At 39.9% G+C, this 20,883-nt stretch overlaps 3 protein-coding genes across 3 annotated transcripts; all 3 read left to right on the forward strand.

Moving 5' to 3' along the window:
- Window positions 1–4,754: 4,754 nt before the first annotated feature.
- LOC124337673 lies at window positions 4,755–6,742 on the forward strand. Its single transcript, XM_046791712.1, has 4 exons — window positions 4,755–4,901; window positions 5,269–5,421; window positions 5,764–6,132; window positions 6,188–6,742. Exons 1-4 carry the CDS (start codon window positions 4,755–4,757, stop codon window positions 6,740–6,742), a joined length of 1,224 nt encoding a protein of 407 aa, XP_046647668.1.
- An 870-nt stretch (window positions 6,743–7,612) lies between these two features.
- On the forward strand, window positions 7,613–8,220 carry LOC124335989. The gene is made up of 2 exons (XM_046789492.1): window positions 7,613–7,821; window positions 7,879–8,220. The coding sequence occupies exons 1-2, from the start codon at window positions 7,690–7,692 to the stop codon at window positions 8,125–8,127; spliced, it is 381 nt and encodes a 126-aa protein (XP_046645448.1). The 5' UTR covers window positions 7,613–7,689; the 3' UTR covers window positions 8,128–8,220.
- An 8,973-nt stretch (window positions 8,221–17,193) lies between these two features.
- On the forward strand, window positions 17,194–20,677 carry LOC124338069 (E3 ubiquitin-protein ligase ZNF598-like). The gene is made up of 7 exons (XM_046792120.1): window positions 17,194–17,655; window positions 17,719–17,961; window positions 18,021–18,232; window positions 18,317–18,443; window positions 18,508–18,994; window positions 19,068–20,077; window positions 20,157–20,677. Exons 1-7 carry the CDS (start codon window positions 17,461–17,463, stop codon window positions 20,439–20,441), a joined length of 2,559 nt encoding a protein of 852 aa, XP_046648076.1. The 5' UTR covers window positions 17,194–17,460; the 3' UTR covers window positions 20,442–20,677.
- Window positions 20,678–20,883: the final 206 nt, after the last annotated feature.

The raw sequence follows: 20,883 nt of genomic DNA on the forward strand, positions 1-20,883 counted from the left end.
TGGAAGATGAAGATGATAGTAGTGCTTGGTCTTCGTTTTCTTTCTCTTCTGCCTCATCTCTTTTTTTCTTTCGGCAGTCTTGAGTTTTGTGGCCATAGTGTGGGCAGTAACCGCAGCGAACGTCGTCACGTGATGAATGTTGGTTTACAAAACCGTTGCTGACTCCATGGTAAATTCTGCTACCTCGTCTGTTTCCACCACCTCTTCCTCGTGTATGACCTCGTGCTGCAAAGGCTTGGCTGGAGTCATCCGGTCTTTCATAGGACTTGAGTACATTCTCTTCTGACCGAAGACGTTGCAAGAGATTGTCCATAGTTCGTTCATCAAGTGGAACGTTGGCCCATACAGATCTAACGATTCTGAATTTCTCAGGAAGAGTGGCCAGGGCTTTAGTCACGAGCTGCATCTCTTGGAGAGGTTGTCCAAGCTCTCTCAGTTTGTCGGCAATGCATGAAAGTTTTCGAATGTGAGTTGTCATGTCATCCTCTATAGGTGGGTGAATGAGAATAAGTTCTATGTTCTTTAGTGATACATTATGAATTTGAGCATACCAGGTTGATGACTGAAGCCATAAAATTCTTGCCATAGGAGATGTAAGTTCTCTGCGGCTCTAAGTCGATACTGTGAATCCAATTTCGTCCACATGGCTGCTGCTGTATCACAGGAATAGAGACCTTCCTTCATTGGTTTCGTGAGAGTGGCAAAAATATAATTTCTGCATGTGACATCTCTCAGAATCCATGCATCAATTCGAGCAGCATTCGTGATAAGTTCTGGATTATTTGAATCGTCTCTTACCTGTAAGAGAGATAGATCTTTAGGCATGTGTGTATAAATGACATGCGAGAAATGATATTTCATTCATGTGGGCATGTGTATGAGGACATGCGTTAGATTCATACATGTTAGTATGTGTGTGAATCGTACATGAGTTAGATTCATACATGTGGGCATGTTTGTGAATCTTACATGAAAGATTGTACATGTGTGTCACAAGTCATAACGGAATACATATGAATGTGATTTAAACATGTAGTGATATGAGAATTATGTTACCTCATCGGGTACGAGTGTGTCCAACTCTTGCTTCAACGAGTCCAAGTAGACCCAACTGTTGAAGTATAAGTCTCAGTTCATAACTCCATTCACGAAAGTTTGTGCCGTCAAACTTGGGCACATGATTAACATCTTTCAGGTGATTTTCAATCATTTGGTTTCCCATTTCGCGTCGTTACAGAACACGTGAACCTGGGCCCATAACCTGTTGAATGTAATTAGCAAAGTAAATACAATATGAAATGGAGTATTGCTTAACCAGAACAACTGTATTACCTTTAGATGAAATCTCAAGTAATAGAACGAGTAACAGAGTTAATACTTTACAAAATTGAGAAGAAGATATTCAGAACCACACTTGTCAGTTTAACAGAATCAAGTCCTAGCAGACAACGTTTATGTCTGACAAGAAGACAGGGGCAGGGTTGGTCTGGGTTTCGGCAACCACATGAGGTTCAGCAACAAGTAATATAATGTTTGGAACAAATACAAACAACAGAAGGCTACACATGATGGTTGTGATCAAATCGTACTCAGTAATGTTGCTAGGTCATTAAGTTCTGTTGCCATTGACTCCAGAGCAGTAATGTGAACCATGATATCTTCACCAGCAGTGGGTCGTAAGTTTAGAAAATCTCTGCGGAGGAGGCGCTTGTTATCGGCAGCACGTTGAATATATTGCTTCTCGAGTCTTGTCCTCATCTCACGACTGTTTCTGCTGTTGAGAAGAGCCAACTTTCTTGTTTCATCACAGCTGTTGAAGATTAGGAATCTCTCATAGCAGTCTCTCATTCTCCACTCTTCGATTTCTTCAGCATTGATTACCAGCTGGTTATTGTCTACCTCCTCGAACTGTTGAACAGGTTCAATGATTAAGCCCTGAAAGTTTCCAACAGTGAGTAGCGGTTTAGAATTTAGAATATTCTCTTCTAATGTGTTGAATTAGGTTACATACCTCAACGATGGGTCTGAGATTCTTTAGTGTGAACACCATTTCCATATTGTGTCTCCACGTAGTGAAATTTTTCCCATCAAATCTTCTGACGTGTTTAATCACATCAGGGGAATAGTTTTGTGCAACTGAAATCAATCATTCTTAACTTCAGTGGTAATGTACCTGTACTTTACAGTCCCCTCCATAAGTATGGGATCACCCCGCGCCGTTCCATAAGGCGGCGTGTATTTTCTAGTTGGTTTTTCGGGTGGTAAAAAGTGAAAAAATGACATAAATTCACAAAACTTGGAATTTATGTCATTTTACCTCTTTTGTTTTGTCTGAATTTTTTTCAGATTTTTTCGTTCATGGGATAGGCCTCTAAAAGTGGCTCCAAAAGTATCGGATCACTCCGACGCCAACCATGTTATCTTATGACTCAAACCTTTATTTCACATAGCTTTTTATATATTTAATTTTTAAGAAGGAATTTTTATTTTAAAACCATGTATGCACTACCCTTTCATAAACTAACTGTGATTTTTGCATGATGATCCGAATTATTTTCGAATTTTCCCAGATTTATTCGTTTCCCGAGTTTCTGAAATCAGAGACTGCAGAAAACTTCATTTACGGCTTACAACCTCTATCAGCTGGCGTAGGCAGGAAAATTAGTGTCATTTCTATACACCACTGGCGCTCTGCTACCTTTTTTACTTAAGGGGCGTATAAAAACGACACTAATTTTCCTGCCTACGCCAGCTGATAGAGGTTGTAAACCGTAAATGAAGTCTTCTGCAGTCTCTGATTTCAGAAACTCGGGAAACGAATAAATCTGGGAAAATTCGAAAATAATTCGGATCATCATGCAAAACTCACAGTTAGTTTATGAAAGGGTAGTGTATACACGGTTTTAAAATAAAAATTCTTTCTTAAAAATTAAATATATAAAAAGCTATGTGAAAAAAAGGTTTGGGCCATAAGATAACATGGTTGGCGTCGGAGTGATCCGATACTTTTGGAGCCACTTTTAGAGGCCTACTCCATGAACGAAAAAATCTGAAAAAAATTCAGACAAAACAAAAGAGGTAAAATGACATAAATTCCAAGTTTTGTGAATTAATGTCATTTTTTCACTTTTTGCCACCCGAAAAACCAACTAGAAAAATACACGCCGCCTTACGGAACGGCGCGGGGTGATCCCATACTTATGGAGGGGACTGTATATAACATTAATGTAAAGGTTTTACTCAATTTGACTTGTTGCAGATGATAAGTAAGTCATTGAGAATATACAAACTCAATCAACAAGAAAAAGCCACGAGCTAAGCCAGCTGTGACAAATAAGGCAAGCCAAGGCTGAGGCAAATCCCAATCTGAGGCTCCAAAAGTTTTATCGAGCAAAGATATTAATGTTGCCTCAAAAACCAGTGTCCAAGAACATTTGCCTTACAACAACAAATCATAGTTACAATTTTTTAGTTGATAAAGAAGTTTTTTTTATGTTTTATTGTTTTTATTGTTTTTTTATCCTCTCACTTGTGTACAAGTCATCTTGTTTAAAATAAGACAGATCGAGTAACAGAATTAGCTAAGTTATAGTAGTTACTGGTAGTACCTAAGAATATAGCTAGGAAATTGCAATTCTATGGATGCTCATAAATAGGTTTATAAATAATAGCTAGTAGAAGCCAATCCCCTACAGTAGCTGTGTTTAGCTTCTTTTTCTTAGCTACAGCTAGATCATAAAAACGGAGCTCCGTATTTTAAGTTTCTAGGCTAGATTTTAAACAGCTACAGCATCCTAAAGGGGTAGCAAAAGTTTTTTAGCTGGACTTTTCGTACGGGAGGAAGTAGTAGGGGAGACCGGGGCTATGTGGGACAACTTTTTTTCTTTACGCTGCTAATTTTTTTAAATAGAAGAATTAAGTTAAAATAAAAGTATAGGAGTGATTCCCATGCATTTCTCTACATTAGGTTATTTTTCATATTTTTTCGTCAAACTATGTAATAGTTATTTAATTAAATGTAAAAAGGAAAAAATGAAGGAAAAAAAGTTTAGGGTTAAACGGAACAGAGCCAGGGGCAAAACGAAAAACCATTTTAACGAAACACCATCTTAAACTAGAAAGAAAACCCTATCAAATAGCTATTTGGGTTTTATGAAAATATTTATAGAAGTATAAAAAATTGAAAACTAAACGTAAAATTTTTTTTTCCGATTCCCATTTTTTTGTTTTTCCCAAAAAACTCGCAAAATGAATCAGAAATTCAGGAAAAAAAGTTTAGAGGATAAAAAAAAACATCATTTACAATACGCTGCATTTATTTCAGAATTTCAAAATGTTGAAACTAGGCAACCCAATGGAAATCTGCTGTTGCTGAAACCCAGGAAAACGGAAGATGCTGTTTAGTATCATCCTCCTCTTGTCTTCTTGTTCACATGTCTTCTGACATTTTTCTTCTTCTCTTTCCCAGCTCTCACAAGAGCTGTTATCATGTTCTATTCCAGTATTCTATCCTTACTCTAATTTCTAATTTCTAATTCACATTGCTGATATTGAAGAGTACCTGAATCCCCTCTGTTTGCACTGCTAAGTGCCTGTTTCCCCTCACACTGTTTAGTCTCATGGTAAAGCCTATGCAAATGAAAGTTGTGCCATTGTGTGTTAAATAAAGTAACACACCTGCACCATATTGTTTCTAATTATTTATTCTCAACAGGTTATGGGCCCAGTTGACGTTCATATTAGTGAAATACAATATGGCTACAAGTCCTCTCAAAGATGTGGGACACCTCACCAAGTTTGATGGCACAAACTTTACTCGTTGGCAACAAGGATTGATGCTCATTCTGGAACAACATGAGCTGCTGCCAATAATTAACGGCACAGAAGTCAAACCAAGTGAGGTAAACATTATCATAATAAGTAAAGATGGTTTTACTCGTAAAAGCTTTCTTTCAGTTTCCAAACGTTAAAACATTAAGTGCAATCACATCCCATATCCTCTATCAGAAAATAGTTTTATTGCTTTCAGCCCCATAACAAGACTCAAGTCTATTAAATTTCTAAATCTTTTTTTCGTTTATTGAGTTGGGGCCCTATTAGAATTCACTTTTTGTTCCAAACCAAGCCCACCTTGTGGCCCAATCAAGACCAAGTTTTTTTTGCCGATCTTGAGGCCCAATTGCTTAAAATAGAGCCCACTTGTACTCACAATTAAAAGCACACATCTACTGAGAATAACCACCGTGTGGTTTTTCTCTCCCACTCTAGATAATCACAGACTACACTGTCAAAAACGCCAAAGCCATATCTAATTGGTGCCGTAAGGCCTGTACTGTTCGCAATTACATCTATGCGACCATCACTGATGAATTACGTGACACGCTGTGCACATCCACCACTGCAGCAGACATGTACCAGCGTGTGAGAAACCAACACGCCCGCTCAGCCTCAGATAACAAGCTCATATTGCTACGACAATTCACTGAGTATCGCTTTAAAACTGGTAACATAACTTAATAACTATTATCCTGTGGTATATACTACAACAACATATCTCTCTTAGGGCACAATGTCACTATGCATGTGACTGTATTAGAGTTTTTATGGCTTCGACTTCTTGACATAGGCGAACAGATCCCTGAGAGTCAAGTCATATCTAAAATACTTTCCACTCTGCCCTCGAGCTTTCGTCCCTTCTATACAACGTGGAACAACTCTCCTGACACAGGAAAGACCGTTAAACTACTGCTCTCTAAACTTTAGGAGGAAGAAGCCATTGCAGAACTCGATCAAAATGCAAACAATGTCGCAACGCGTGATGGGGCTTTTGCCAGCAGTAACTCTGGCGCACATCAAAACTCCGAACGGGCCTTCAATTCTAATCGCTACAATAGACCAGCACCCTACCATGTACCACGTGGAACTCAACAAGGTAGAAGAGGTGGCTACCAAGGTGGCAGAGGAAACGCACGTGGATTTCGAGGACATTTTCGTGGCTCAAGAGGAGGAGGTCACCAGAACAATAATCTCTGTAGCTACTGTGGACTCGGTCCCCACAAAGTTGAAAATTGTAGAAACAGAATCAATGATGGAGCTACCATACCAACAAATGGAAGCGCTAATCTGTCACAGGTACTACACTTAAGCTCATAATACTCTGAACAAACTATAACTAACTCAACCATAGGTACAGCAAAACCTCAACCAAGAACAAAGAGACGATCACACCGATTACACGTATGCGTCATCCACCTACGGAGTAGATTTTGAAACCTATGGCTTCGTAGCCGACTCTGGAGCATCACAGCACATGACGGATAAGCGGTCCATCCTAATCAACTTCAAACCGTATGAAGAAGGTGCCCACACCGTCGTCGGGATTGGAAACACTCGACTCGCAGTTAAAGGAAAAGGAGACGTTGAAGTCGTCAATACTGCAGGTGTCTCCCTTCTTCTTACGGACTGCCTCCTGGTCCCCGGCCTGGGAATGAACCTATTCTCAATCAGTACAGCCACAACCAAAGGTATTGAAGCCGTCTTTATCCACGACACCGTACACTTCTACCGAAACGGCAATCTGGAAATGGAAGGACAACGTGCGAGTGAGAAATTGTACTATCTCAACGTTGTAGTGAAAATCAACAGGAGACTTCACACGCTGCTGTCAGTCGCTCTCATCCCATCTCAATCTGGCATCAAAGACTCGGTCACACCAACCATAGGACGATCCTTAACATGGTAAACCAAAATGCTGTTGATGGCCTAAAACTGGATCGAGAACGCAACACTCAAAAGCTCTGCACCGACTGTATCAAAGGAAAAGTGCATGTACAGCCTTTTCCGACCGGAAGAATTCGAGGAGAAAGTATTGGTGCCCTAATCCACTCTGACGTAAATGGTCCAATGGAAAAAATGTCGCCGGGTCGATCTCGCTTCTTTGTAATATTCAAAGATGACTTTAGTAACTGGTGTGAAGTTCAATTTATGCAGACCAAATCCCAAGTTCCGGATCTTTTCCGAAATTTTGTTGCCAGCTTAAAAACACAACACAACGCAACCGTCCGTATATTGAGATCCGACAATGGAGGTGAATATATAGGACGTGAATTTCAAGAATGGCTCTCCAAAATGGGAATCCGGCACGAAACTAGTGCACCCTACACACCACAGCAGGTATATAAACAATTTTTTTTCCATACCAACAAAAAAAAACTCTTATTTCCTTTTATGTAGAACGGTGTCTCTGAACGAGCCAATTGAACTATAGTTGAAGCCGCTCGTAGCATGTTTTTAGCTCGCAATGTTTCAAAGGAACTTTGGGCTGAAGCCATTGGGTATGCAGTGTACATCCAAAACCGCACGCTCTCAAGCACCGGAAAAGTCACACCCTATGAAGCTCTTCATGGTCGAAAACCCAACATCTCAAACCTTCGCATCTTCGGATCACCTGCGTTCGTCCACGTGCCTGATGCTCGTCGCCAGAAGCTGGACCCAAAAGCGATCGAAGGGATCTTTGTTGGCTGTTCCCCGTTTAAGAAAGCATACCGCATATGGGTCGAATCAAAGAGGAAAATTGAAGTCAGCCGAAATGTAGTTGTTGACGAATCAAACAACCTACCACTGATGCCCGATGCTCTACAATCAACTTCCCAGTCTACCCCCTTCGATCTTTTCCTCCCGCCGTGAAATATGGGCGAAACTAATGAGCAGCCCGTGGAAACTGAAGTTCAAACCCAAGGCTCTGCTGAGGCCCCTATGGAAGCAGAGGAGATGCCTGATGAACAAGAGTTGAATGAACGTGAACATGAACGTCCACCAGAGGTAACATTCATTAATGAAATCAGAGAAGATCCAAACAACATTCTAAATTTCCGACAGGAAGCACAGGCTGACTTACCACTCTATCGCCCACTACCACGGCGCTCGGAACGCACTCCAGCCTACACTCAAGCTTTCCTGGACTGGAGAAGGTCTATCTCAAAAGATGGCCCCAATCCCGATCTGAATTTTCGAATGGAAGCCCTGTCCATAGCAAACTCCATTGAGCCCTACGAACCTCATACTCTCAAGGAGGCAATGTCATCCGAACAAGCGGAGCTGTGGAAAGTGGCGGCAGAAGACGAATAAAAATCGCTGATGGACAACAAAACATGGAAACTTGTCCAGCACCCAGCAGGCCGGAACGTCATCCGAAGTAAATGGGTGTTCAAGTTCAAGCCATCCTATGAAGGAATGAATGAGAGGTTCAAGGCAAGACTAGTTGCTAAGGGCTTTACCCAAGTGTTCGGCATTGACTACAGGGAAACATTTGCTCCGGTGCTCAAATACGACTCCCTTCGCGCAATTCTTGCTGTCATTGCTTCTCGTGATCTAGAAATAACTCTCCTTGACGTCAAAACCGCGTTTCTCTATGGAAAACTCAACGAAGAAATCTTTATGGAACAACCGGAAGGCTTTGCAGTTGAAGGAAAAGAAGACTGGGTGTGTCTCCTGCAGCAATGTATCTACGGGCCAAAACAAGCGCCGAGGGTCTGGAATGACAAGTTTAACCAATTTATCTTAAAATTCGGACTTACAAGATGTGAAGCAGACCCTTGTGTGTATCATCGTCGCCAAGAAAATGAACTTCTTATTGTCGCCATCTTCGTTGACGATGGTCTCGTTGCGGGCACCAACCAAACTCTCATCCAAAGTGTTATCAACTTCCTATCCCAAGAATTTGATATGCGAAGCCTTCCTGCAACTCGCTTCCTTGGACTCTCCATTCATCGTGATCGAAGCAGACAACAGCTGTTCATCAACCAGCCGGACTTCGTGAAGAAAATCCTTGCCAAGTTCAACATGGATACTTGCCATGCCATTACCACCCCAGCTGACCCCTGCTCCCGTATTTCGGCACAAATGTCACCATCAACCGAAGAGGAGAAGCAAGATTTGTCAAATGTGCCATACCGAGAAGCAGTCGGTTGCCTGCTGTATTTGTCCATCACTTGCAGACCTGACATTTCCTTCGCCGTCAGTCAAGTGGCCAAGTTTTGCCAAAACCCTGGACGTGCTCACTGGAACGCGGTAAAACGTGTCTTATCCTACCTAGCTGGAACCGACCAATTCGGTGTCTACTTCGGCCCCTCAACTCCTGAACCAATAGTTGGCTACACGGACGCCGATTATGCTGGAGATTTAGACTCACGGTGCTCCACCTCAGGCTTTGCCTTCTTCGTTAGAGGAAGCCTTGTATCTTGGTCCAGCAGAAGACAAAAGTGCGTTTCGCAATCTACCACAGAAGAAGAATACGTTGCGGCATCCGAATCATGCAAAGAAGCGGTCTGGCTGAAGTGCCTCCTTTCAGAGTTTGGTGAATTGGACAACCAACCAGTAAAAATTCTCTGCGACAACCAGAGTGCTATCAAATCGATCCACAACCCGGAATTTCACCAACGCACGAAACACATAGACGTCAGATACCACTTTATCCGTCAACTACAAGAAGACGGAATCATTGATGCAACTTACGTCCCCTCAAAGGAGCAAAAGGCAGATATTTTCACAAAACCACTGCCAAAACTGGATTTCGAACGAATGCGCAAGAAGCTAGGTGTGGACGGACCTCTGGCCAAAAAATAGGACGGACTAAGCGTGAGAAAATATTACTTAAGACTCTCTATTCATATTCTCCCTTTTTTTAAAAACAAAGCTAATATCACGTTTATTAAAAGTCAAGCAGATTCCCTTTGGCTCGAGAGGAGATGTTGAAATTAGGCAACCCAATGAAAATCTGCTGTTGCTGAAACCCAAGAAAACGTAAGATGCTGTTTAGTATCATCCTCCCCTTGTCTTTTTGTTCACATGTCTTCTGACATTTGTCTTCTTCTCTCTCCCAGCTTTGACAAGAGCTGTTATCAGGTTCTATTCCAGTATTCTATCCTTACTCTAATTAAGCACATTGCTGATATTGAAGAGTACCTGAATCCCCTCTGTTTGCACTGCTAAGTGCCTGTTTCCCCTCACACTGTTTTGTCTCATGGTAAAGCCTATGCAAATGAAAGTTGTGCCATTGTGTGTTAAATAAAGTAACACACCTGCACCATATTGTTTCTAATTATTTATTCTCAACACAAAACAAATCGTACATATAAAAACTTCCCTGTACATTTTAGCCCCGTGTCCCACGTAGCCCCGGTCTCCCCTATTGACACATTATTTTATTTCTCAATTTCTATTAAGTATTTTCCGTTTACATTTACATTATTGAGGAAACTAGTAATCTTGTGCCAGTTGTAAGCTAACGTTACGGAAACATAAGAATTTGGTGTGGTAATGATTTCCCAAGGCAACGTGGATTCGTGTTTTTCGTAAGCGATTTGAACTTTTACTTTTCCCGTCGTAAGAGATTACTTCAAAAATAAACCAATAACTTATCCTAACCTAACCTTTCACCGATTTTCACGGCTTCGACGTGCTGATCCCTAATGTGATATTTACAGCATGACGGCTCCACTCATGACGGCTCTGCCGTGATGATCCCGAATTAAAATTTCACGGCTTGCCGTGATGACACAGAATATAAATTTCACGGTTTCGCCGTGATGATCCTAAATTTTCTGTTCACGGCTTCGCCGTGATTGTTGTTCGGGAGCTACTACACTTGGTAACATAACCTTGTCTAACCTTACCTTACCTAACCTAACCTTTAACCTTACCTAACCTTAACTAACCTAACCAAAGTTAGTGGCAGTTATTGGATTTTATTTATGGATTGGTCGATGTTGCAACTTTTAGCGTGGGCTCCACTCTTTAGACGTTCCGCTTCCGCTTGTAAGTTGTAACTGAATTATTCCTTCACCTATTTTACATCTTGCCAGGGAATCTTATCGTCTCCTATCTTTGTCATTCTCCTTTTGCCAGTTAAATTTCTTTTTGCAATAGAAGGGGGACAGGCTAATAGAACCCAACGAAAAAGGTCTACTTTTTATAAACATTCTGCGGCCCTTTTTCTCCATCAAAGGAAGCCTAATTTAATAAAGAAACGCCGTGATCCTTTATATACTTAGCATAGCTCAAATCAACATGAGTGAAATTCACGCATTGCCGTTTGGTTAATTATAAGTTAGTTGGCCGATTCCCGTATTTATTATTTAATGAACATATTCCTCTTGGTTTTAACCATGAAGTTCATTTTTTACAAATGTCATTTTCACTTCACAGCTGTGGTAAATTTTAAAAATTTAAAAATTTCCGTGCTTGCTTTGCCATTTTTTTTATTTTTTGCTTCCCTGTTGACATCTTGCCCGTCAATCTCATTTGTTGCCTTGTTAATTTTCTTCTTGCCAGACCTTTTTCGTTTTTTGGTCACTTTCTTCATTTATTCATTTTAAGTTGCGGAGATTTTTTATTAGCAATTGATTTGAATGATGTTTTATTTTGATTCAGAGTGATTAAAATTTTTCCCCCTGTTAACATCTTGCCTGTCAAACTTATTGTCGCCTTGTTGCCAGTTAATTTTCTTCTTGCTAGACCATTTTCGTTTATTGATTTTTATTTGCAATTTATTTGAATTGCGTGATATCTTGATTAGCCTGTTCATTTCTTGTCCGTAGCTTGAATATTACCTAATATTCTTTCCTGCCCGTCAATTCGTCGCCTGATATTCTGTCTGCCCCTCGCTTAATTGTGTTAGAGCTATTCGTTTTTCCCCCGAAAGCTTGGTCTGTTTTAGTCGTGGATGCGTAATCAAACAGTTTAATTTAAGACTGGTGTTGACTGGTGTTGTCTTTTGATAAGTTAACCGTCACTCACGTTTTTCCGAGTAGCAATTCAGTCAATTGCATTGTGTTTGACCGTGAATCAAATTCGTTTTCTTCTGTCTTTTTTTTCTTATACGTTAATTCTCGGGTTTTTATTAATAATTTTAGGTAACAAAATTTTTCGCGATATTAAGTTAACCGGAATATAAAATAGTTAATATAAAATAATTAAATAACCCGCGAATCTCAGCCGGCCTCTCCTCCCCCATCGGCTTTCGGAAATAAAAACGGTCCAATCAACTCATTAGCCGTCGATTTCCCGTCCGTTCGTGCACGCAGAGCTCGGCGTTAATGATGCGATCCTCTGATGTGTGTTCACTGTTGACACACACGGGAGAGGAAGAAACCCCGACGAATAAGACTCTTATTTTTTATATTAATAAAGTGATTTTATTTCTCCTTGAAAGCAGGCCTAATTCCCTTTTTATTTCTAAGTTCTATGAGGAACTATACAGAGAATGTTACCGAGAATGTTATGTGATTCTCTCACCCTTTATATACTTTGCCGTAGCTCGAACCGTGGTGAATGAAATTCACATACTGACGTCTCGTTATTTATATGTTAGTAAGCCGATGTTAGTCTTTATTATTTCGTGAACACATTTCCCTTAGTGTTAAATATGAAGTTCATTTTTTACAAACTTCATTTTCGCTTAACAACTATCGTAAGTAAAAAAAAACGAACAAATTTCCGTATTCCTTTCGCCACATTTTCTCCCCTAGCTCGATCCCCTCTTCAGCGACTCAGCCTCCCCTGCTGCAACTCGAGGATTTTCCCTTGAGGGTAAAGAACCCAAAACAGGTAGAAAGTCTAGGAACCAATCACCGCGTGAGCACAAGTTTTTTTGCTCCGCCCAAGCGACGACTTGTATTATAGTATAGGATATTGAATACAAATTCCCTCCGGAAACTTTGCGTTGGGAGAAAAGAAAAAAATTGAGTAGGGGCCACCTCATCGGATTGCCCTTGAATCTCAGCCTCCACCACTTGAGAGGTGAGGGGGGCTATCCTTACATTTCCGAGCAAGGTCATCAATGTTTTGGATATTTATTTTTCAACAAATGGTACACAAAGGCCTTGATTAACAACAAACGATCCTCTGGTTTATCATGAGCCAAAAATATAGTCTTTGAGTGGCTATCAAAAATAAATTCATGATTGATAGCGGCATATTGACTATTACGCAAGATTCGGAAATACCGTTTGTTCGATAAATTCCTGATTTTTAACATGATTTCCGTATACTAGTGGTAGGATAATGATCCCTCTCGTAAGCAACGGCGTATTATGAATATCATATAGATCAACATCTGATTCGGTACAAGTTAATTGCTGGCACGGAACATCGCCTTTTCACCAGAGCAATTAAGTTGTTCCGACACAATTTTATTAAATACATTTATATGGAGAAGACTTCTGGCCGTGCCAGTATCAAACAAAGCTTGAAACGGAGTCGCAAGAATTTTTACGGAAATACGGGGTGCTGAATTTTTGCTGAAAGCTGTAATATTTGCGATTAATCTAGGTTTTGGGGGAAACGACGGCCTATTTCCGACTGACCTATTACAGTCGGCCCTTAGGCGTTTCCCTGAGTCTGTGTAGAAACAGGTAGCGCTGATCGAATAACATTTGGTCTGTTTGGACAGAGATTTGCCCTATGTCCAGACATTTTACAATAAAAAAAAATATTGGCATCAAAGGCCGAACGTTGCGCTCGGAAGCACGTTTCAATGTTGTGATTAGACATTCCGCAATTAATAAATCTCATCGTTGATTGCCGGCGGTTAAAATTCTTATTCGGTTGCTGAAAAGTTACTTGTGGTGAGCGGGGCGGTTGCTGAAATTGTTGAGGGGGACGTTGCTGAATTGCCTGGGGAATTGGTTGCGGAAGTTGCTGAAACTGTGAGGTCGGATAGTGGGACGGTTGGGCAAGTTGCTGCTGAGGAAAATTTGGTTGCGTAAAATATGGAAGTGGATTAAGTAAGGGTCAACCGGGAAAATGAAAGGTTTCCACAGGGGGTCCAAACGGGGGTTGCTAAAACCTGTTGCCGGGTCGTGGTTTATTGAAGTTTTTTTGATGGACTGGGTTAAAAAAAGACGACTGATTTTACTGATTGTAGCCATTTGATTGCCCTCCGCGTTGTTGATTACGCGAAATATCTTTTTGAATACTAGAACTAATTAGTCCGCCAAGATTTATCATTGATTCAGTCAATTGCTCCATTTGTTGACTGAAATTTGAATTTACTGTAGCTGGATTTTGAAAAGTTGTAGGCTCAGTGGGTTTGTTACCGAATTTAAGGCTAGTAGCATTAGCATTGATTGAGTCACTTTGTTTCTCAATTGCTTTCATCATAGAAGTGAGTCGTTCTGATTAGTAGATACTGCATTTACGAATACTTTTTTCTCTTTATCGTTTTGCTCTAATTGTATTCATATTGCATATTTCTGCGTGATTACTACAAGTTCTTGAAACGACGAAACTTTTTTGTAGCGGATTATATGCCCCAGCTCAGATTCAAGCCCTTGTAAAAATTTCTGTCGTAAAAACTGTAATTGACTCGATTTTTCTTCCTGAGTTTCTAGCTTATTTGACAGAAAGGCTCGCTGATAGATTGTTTTCAAACAAAAAGCGTAATTTAAAATATTTTCTTTCGGTTTCCGTTGCATCTCGTCAAATTTTTCTTGATAAAAATCGGCATCTTCGTCAGCGTGGAAATTTTCTTCGAAAAGGGCCTTTATCTTGCTATAATCGATTGTGTCACTTTCCATGATATTTTGTAAAAAATCGTATGCATCACCATACATTTTAGTTGACAGCATACTTACAATATCTGAATTGTTCCAATTGGATATCGCAACGACGTTATCGAATAATTTGATCCATCGGTCAAAGTGAACCGCCGGGCTTCCCGTATAATTTTAAATTTAGTTCAGCATAGTTATTGCTCCATTGTCATTGTCCCTACCGTGTTTACAAAAAAATATCGCCATTTCCTGCCCCAAGGGAAGAATGGAAAGAAGAGGCGAAGGAAGAAACTAAGAGGAGACAAAGGGGTGCGCGGGGTTCTCTTTCCTCGGGGCAGGATATTGTCTTTAAAAACAAAATGCCTTTTACTTAAAAATTAATAATAAATAAACTACAATGACTATCGAGGGGAAATAAATCTTAAAAGATTGCCTGATAACTAAGGAATTGAGTTATCTCATTAAGAATAGCAACTGAAGACGACTGAAATGGGAAACATTAAACTAAGAATGACACCGGCGAAACTCCGTAAGCCGCCATGCAAGAGCAGGGGTATGGAGAGGATGCTTCTCTACATGCCCATGGCATGACCAGTGTATTAGTCTGGTGGGAGAACTTATGGTTGAAATCGGCTATCTCGGCTGAAGCCAGTGGTCGCCTATGAACAGCGCAGCCTGGTGGACAATTGGGTGAACTATGAGCTATGAACTTTGAAAATTTTCTAAGTCCGATTGCACATTGTTTGTGTACTTATAAAGCTAAAAAATCATAAAAAACAGTCAACAACGGTAATTAAGTATTATTTGTCAAGCATTAATTATTTTAAAATTAATAGAAAAAATATGAAAAATAAAGAAGTGGAGTATTTTGGGAATCGAACCTTAATCCTCTGGAGTCGTAGTACGGGACTCAAAATGTTAAATATATATATATATATTTTACAGACGAATTATTTTACAAAAGAAATTAGTATTTTGGTTCATAGAGGGCACCAACAATAAACGACCAGCCCTGCAATTGGCTGTTAAGAATTTTGACTTTAGCACTAAGCTCCAGCTTCTGTCCGGAAACTGGCTTCATTCGAGATAGCCGATTCCAACCATAAGTTCCCCCACCAGACAATACACCATGCCCATGGAAGGAGCATGGCAGGAGAAGAGCCATTACTTATGGTTGTGCGTCTCAATGTTAAAGGCTTTCATAAGCTTTTGGCGTCGTCTTGAATTCCTGACGACAATCACTGCCACCTGGTGGGTGTGTAACAACACTACGTGCCAGGCGCCACCTTACTACCATTTGAAATTTCTAAGTTCTAACAATACGTTTTGGAAAACTATTGCTTTACTACTTAGTCTTTATAGGTTTGGCTTTTACTGTCTTTATTGGTTTCCTCTCAATATCTGCAAGCTAATTAAATTTAGGTAAAATATAAAAAAAAAAGATTCCCCATTCGCTACGATTGAACCTACGTTCTTGGACTTCGTACCTAGCCGCTCTAACTACTACTTCCTACTTTCTATTGCTACTACTTCCTATTGGATTCATGTGCATTTTGCTACAATGGCTTGGTAAGATTTTGGTGCTTTTGACGTTTTCTGTAATAATTGGAGACTATCACCGCTAGTAGCAGGACCGTCTCGTCAGGAATTCGAGGGGGCGGAATAGAGTTTGAAGGAGGCATGTCCGTAGAGGAGCATCAAGACGACGCATCTCCGAGAGAATCTTCCGCCATATGAGTCGCACAACCATAAGTAATGGCTCTGGCAGGAGTTCGTGCATGGTGTATTAGTATGGTGGGGGAACTTTGGTGGAATCGGCTATCTCGAATGAAGCCAGTTTCCGGACAAGAGGCGGAGCTTAGTGCAAAAGTAAAAATTCTTAACAGCCAATTGCAGGGCTGGTCGGCTATTGTCAGTGCCCTCTATGAACCAAAATACATATCTTTTGTAAAATAATTCGTCTGTAAAATAGCATATATATTTAACTTTTTTGAGTGCAGACATCAACCGGTTGTCGAAGTGGTTGGAGTAATGAGCTACGACTCTAAAGGGCTAAGGTTCGATTCCTATGTTCGTCACTTATTTTTTTCATATTTTTTTCTATTAATTTTAAAATAATTAAAGCTGGAAAAATAATACTTAATTACTGTTATTGACTCATTTTGTACGATTTTATAGCTTTATAAGTACATAAGCAAAGTGCAATCGGACTTAGAAAATTTTCAAACCGTTTATAGCTCATAGTTCACCCAATTGTCCACCAGGCAGCGCTGATCAGGTGCGACCACTGGCTTCGCGCCGAGATAGCCGATTCCAACCATAAGTTCCCCCACCATACTAATACACCATGGTTCGTGTCTAAACATTTTTTGACGCTGAAAAAAAAAACTGACAACTTCGGACGTTACTACGTTAGCCAACTCTATGCTTTCTCCATTTCTCCACATTTCTACAATTTATCTAGCTTAACTGTAGAGATTTCCTATATGTATATTCGTTGTTGCCATTAAATAAAATTACGGTTACCGTTTACAAGAAATTTCCCTCTCTATGAAAGCTAGCTGAATTTTGCGGAATATCGAAAAGCAAAAATTAGAAATTGTTTTTCCGCTTGGCGTCTCGTCGTTCGATACAAATTTTCAGCAGACGAGATTTATCACCAAAAGTGCAGAATAAGCCACTGCCACAGGCCCAAAGTGCCACACCATTGGAAAACGTGAATCTGGACTTGTAGCCTAGTTAATTAAGAACCCGGTAGTCCGGCACATGAAAAGTCTGGAAAGAGGGCAATGTGTTATACTGTATTGATAAGCCAGTACAAAGAAATTTAACTGACACATCTAGACTTGCATTGATACTGTGTGCATACGTGTAAACGCTTTAAATTCAAACAAATTTCATCTTCGAGATGACTTCCTCGTTTAACAAACGTGAAAAAGCATTCGAAACCTCAGATATTGCATGCTGCCCCGTTTGTTTTAAGGATGTTGAAATATTCTCCATAGGAATATGTGATCATCCGATATGCCACGAGTGTTCCACTCGCATGCGAGTGTTATGCAAAGAAGATGCCTGTCCCATTTGTCGCCAAGAGTTGACCAAGGTATGGCTTTTATTCAGTGTTAATAGTTCAAAATCACACAACTGAAATGAATTTTTGTTTCAGGTTTACTTCGTGAAGAAGGCCAAACCATATCAACTTCTTGCATCAAACTTGTATCCTATGGATAAAATAACTAAAATCCATTTTGAGAGTGCTTCTCTACAAGATGTTTTTGAAAAGTTACTTGTTCATATTTGCTACTCTTGCCCATTGAAGCCTACATTTCAAAACTTACAAATCCTTAAAGATCATTTGAGGAAAGAACATGAATTATTTTTTTGTGATCTTTGTGTTGAGAATCTAAAGGTATTTAGCTTATTTTTTATGCATATAATAGTAGTTAATTTGTTCTATTTTCTTTAAAGATATTTAGCCAAGAAAGAAGAGCCTATACACGCCAAGAGTTAGCTTTACACCGGAGGAAAGGGGACCCTGACAACACTTCTCACAGAGGCCACCCTCTTTGTAATTTTTGTGATCAGAGATATGTTGATGCTGATGAGTTATTCCGTCATTTGAGAAGAGATCACTATTTCTGCCACTTCTGCGATGCTGATGGGTTAAATCATTACTATTGGTAAACATGGATTTAAAGTTAGAGTCATAATGTTTAAAAAGCATTAAGTCGTTGAACAAGCTGATTAAAGACTTTTTTTTTTAGCAATTATGAAGATTTGCGCAAACATTTCCATGATGCGCATTTTCTATGTGAGGAAGGGGAATGCAAGGATGAGAAATTCACCTGTGTTTTTCGCACTGAAATAGATATCCGCGCTCATAAAGCTCAGGTAACCACAAATAGTGAACTTAACATTATATTTAATTAATTTTCACCACAACCTGTTCTTTTAGACACATAGTCAAAGTTTGGGGAAAGCAGCGATCAAGCAAGCAAGAACTTTGGAATTAGAATTCACATTAGCACCACGTTCAGGTGAAAACAAAGGGCGCAATGGACGTCGCGTTGGACCGAGGGCTTCCGATAAACAAGATTCAAATAATGTTGCTGAACAGCAAACGTCTCGACCAGTTGCTGTTTCTTCTGTGGTCAGTGCAGATATCGGAAATCCTGAAGAATTCCCAAGTTTGTCTACTGGATCTGGGTCAGTTATGAAGAGTAGAACCAATGGCTCAGACTCTTTGGCACAGAAATTAGCTAAAAGCAATCGATTTACCGTGAAGAACACCGTAGGAGCTCATGATGAGTTTCCCTCCCTTGTTGCTGAAGGATTAGCAATTGATCATCAAGATATTTCAATGCCCGGTGATAAAAAATCAACCGGCGCCAAGCGTTCGGTCCGTCTTCGCCTTGGTGGTCAAAATGAGGATTTCTTAACTGGTAATCTAACATCAAGTTTGTTTTCCTGACATTAAATTTGTGAGATTTTTGTTTCTTCTTCTTCTACTTCTAGAAGGGATCCCGATCGCAAGAGTTTCTCGAGTTAGTACTTCTCAGAATATTCATGTCCAACCTAGTCGCGATTTACGTCTGGAAAATTTTCCTTCTCTCTCTTTAACTTCTCCTCAGTTACCTGAGCAGCAACCCTTGAAACCTGGGTGGATAAAAAAAAATCCTCCAAAGCCTGTCAACGTTTCATCTGTTAAAAGTGTTTCTCATAGTAGAAATCCTCCGTCTACTGTTGAAGAGTATCCTTTATTAGTCCCATCTTCTTTGCATGATCCTGGTGACGCAAATGTATGGATCACTTCAAAGGACAAGGTAAATAACGGAGTAACAGTTCCATGCACTGTGCCAATCACTGAATCCTCGTCGAAGCATCCTAAAGAACGATGTAAAAAAAAAAAGAATCCGCCAATAGCGACTAACAAAAACCAAGTAGCAGCACTGGTGTTTTCGGGTGAAACTAAGAAAAAAGTCTCTCAAATTGAAGTTGGTGAACTTAATCGTCATCCCATTGAAGTTCCCAGAGCATCTCGAACCGGAAGAACAAAATTCGACATGTCTGATGGTCTTATGGAAACCAATACTTGCATTGCCAGCAAAGTAAACATCATTGCTCCCCTAATCAATTCAAAGACGATAGAAAATAATGGAGCGAGACCGAAAATCAAAGATAAACCAATTAATTTAAATTCGTCTGAATTCCCTGCTCTTGGTAACTCTTCGCCCGTGACTTCATTCTTCGACAGCAGTCATGATGGTTCGCCATTGACACGCGTTGAAAAAGTGGTTCCAACGAAAATAGCTTTATCCAGCAGTAGTGTGCAAAATGTTCCATTAACTCTTAACAATAACTCGAGCCGCGCATTCTTACAGCCTCCTGATTTTAGCGTTCGTAATCAACAACTCATTGCGACAGTTATGGATTTGTTATGTAATCAGCGGAAGAAGATAGAAAAATTTCGCACCATATCAACTCAGTTTAGAAGCGGAAGTCTGGACGCTAAAGAATACTATACGGTAAAATAATTTCGAGTTCTTTTTACTGTTATTTCGGTTTACCTATTTTGGAATGTTCTTATTGTGAGTCAATTTATAGAATTGCCTGGAGGTGATGGGAGAAGATTGCTTTTCGGCCTTGTTTCCAGAATTGATTTGCCTTCTCCCCGACATTTCAAAACAGCAACAACTTCTACGAGTTCATCGGTCTGAAATCAGAGTCAAAGGTGGCATAGTGTCAACAGAGCCGTACGTTATATGTGCTACGTGTGGTCAAGTTTTGTCACCTTCTGATTTGAAGCATCACTTGGCGAATCACAGCCTAGAGACGCACTTTCCTTCACTGGGTACAGCTCAAGATGATATTACTTGGAACAAACGGTGAAATATAATAATTAAATTTGCTTGTTATTCTTCTCTATTTGGACATGACAAATGTGCATCCAGAGAAGATATGTTGAGGGCAGGGTGGTGAGTTATTAAGTTAGGACAGTTAAAATGGAGTAAAAAAACAACTCTAAAACTTTTGAACTTATAATTTTTGAATTCTTTGCGCTATTTCAGAGGTGGTTGTACTCTTTTTATATGTGGCTTAAATATATAAAGAAATTGTACTTTCAATGCTGCGAAATGTATTTTCTTATTCTTACTATTTATGAAATATTTGCATAGAGAAATGAGTTTTTTTATTTGTCGGTGTTTGTTTTCCTTTGGTCCTCGGATATATTCATTTAAATGGAGTTGAATCGCTGCGGGGTTGGAATTTTTTAAAAAAAGTAACGCTATTTTAATGAGGGATTATGGAAATGTCGCTTTTTGATTTTACT

The sequence above is a fragment of the Daphnia pulicaria genome, chromosome 4 (assembly GCF_021234035.1).
Source record: "Daphnia pulicaria isolate SC F1-1A chromosome 4, SC_F0-13Bv2, whole genome shotgun sequence".
NCBI classification, from domain to species: Eukaryota; Metazoa; Arthropoda; class Branchiopoda; order Diplostraca; family Daphniidae; genus Daphnia; species Daphnia pulicaria.

Bases quoted from the DNA above. Each gene is read 5' to 3' on its own strand.
- LOC124337673 (XM_046791712.1), top strand. From the start codon at position 4,755: ATGGCTACAAGTCCTCTCAAAGATGTGGGACACCTCACCAAGTTTGAT. The intron at 5,422-5,763 runs GTGAGAAACCAA...TCTAAACTTTAG, and splicing joins CAGCAGACATGTACCAGCGT to GAGGAAGAAGCCATTGCAGA. The intron at 6,133-6,187 runs GTACTACACTTA...ACTCAACCATAG, and splicing joins GAAGCGCTAATCTGTCACAG to GTACAGCAAAACCTCAACCA.
- LOC124335989 (XM_046789492.1), top strand. From the start codon at position 7,690: ATGGGCGAAACTAATGAGCAGCCCGTGGAAACTGAAGTTCAAACCCAA. The intron at 7,822-7,878 runs GTAACATTCATT...AATTTCCGACAG, and splicing joins AACATGAACGTCCACCAGAG to GAAGCACAGGCTGACTTACC.
- LOC124338069 (XM_046792120.1), top strand. From the start codon at position 17,461: ATGACTTCCTCGTTTAACAAACGTGAAAAAGCATTCGAAACCTCAGAT. The intron at 17,962-18,020 runs GTATTTAGCTTA...TTTTCTTTAAAG, and splicing joins TTTGTGTTGAGAATCTAAAG to ATATTTAGCCAAGAAAGAAG. The intron at 20,078-20,156 runs GTAAAATAATTT...GTCAATTTATAG, and splicing joins ACGCTAAAGAATACTATACG to AATTGCCTGGAGGTGATGGG.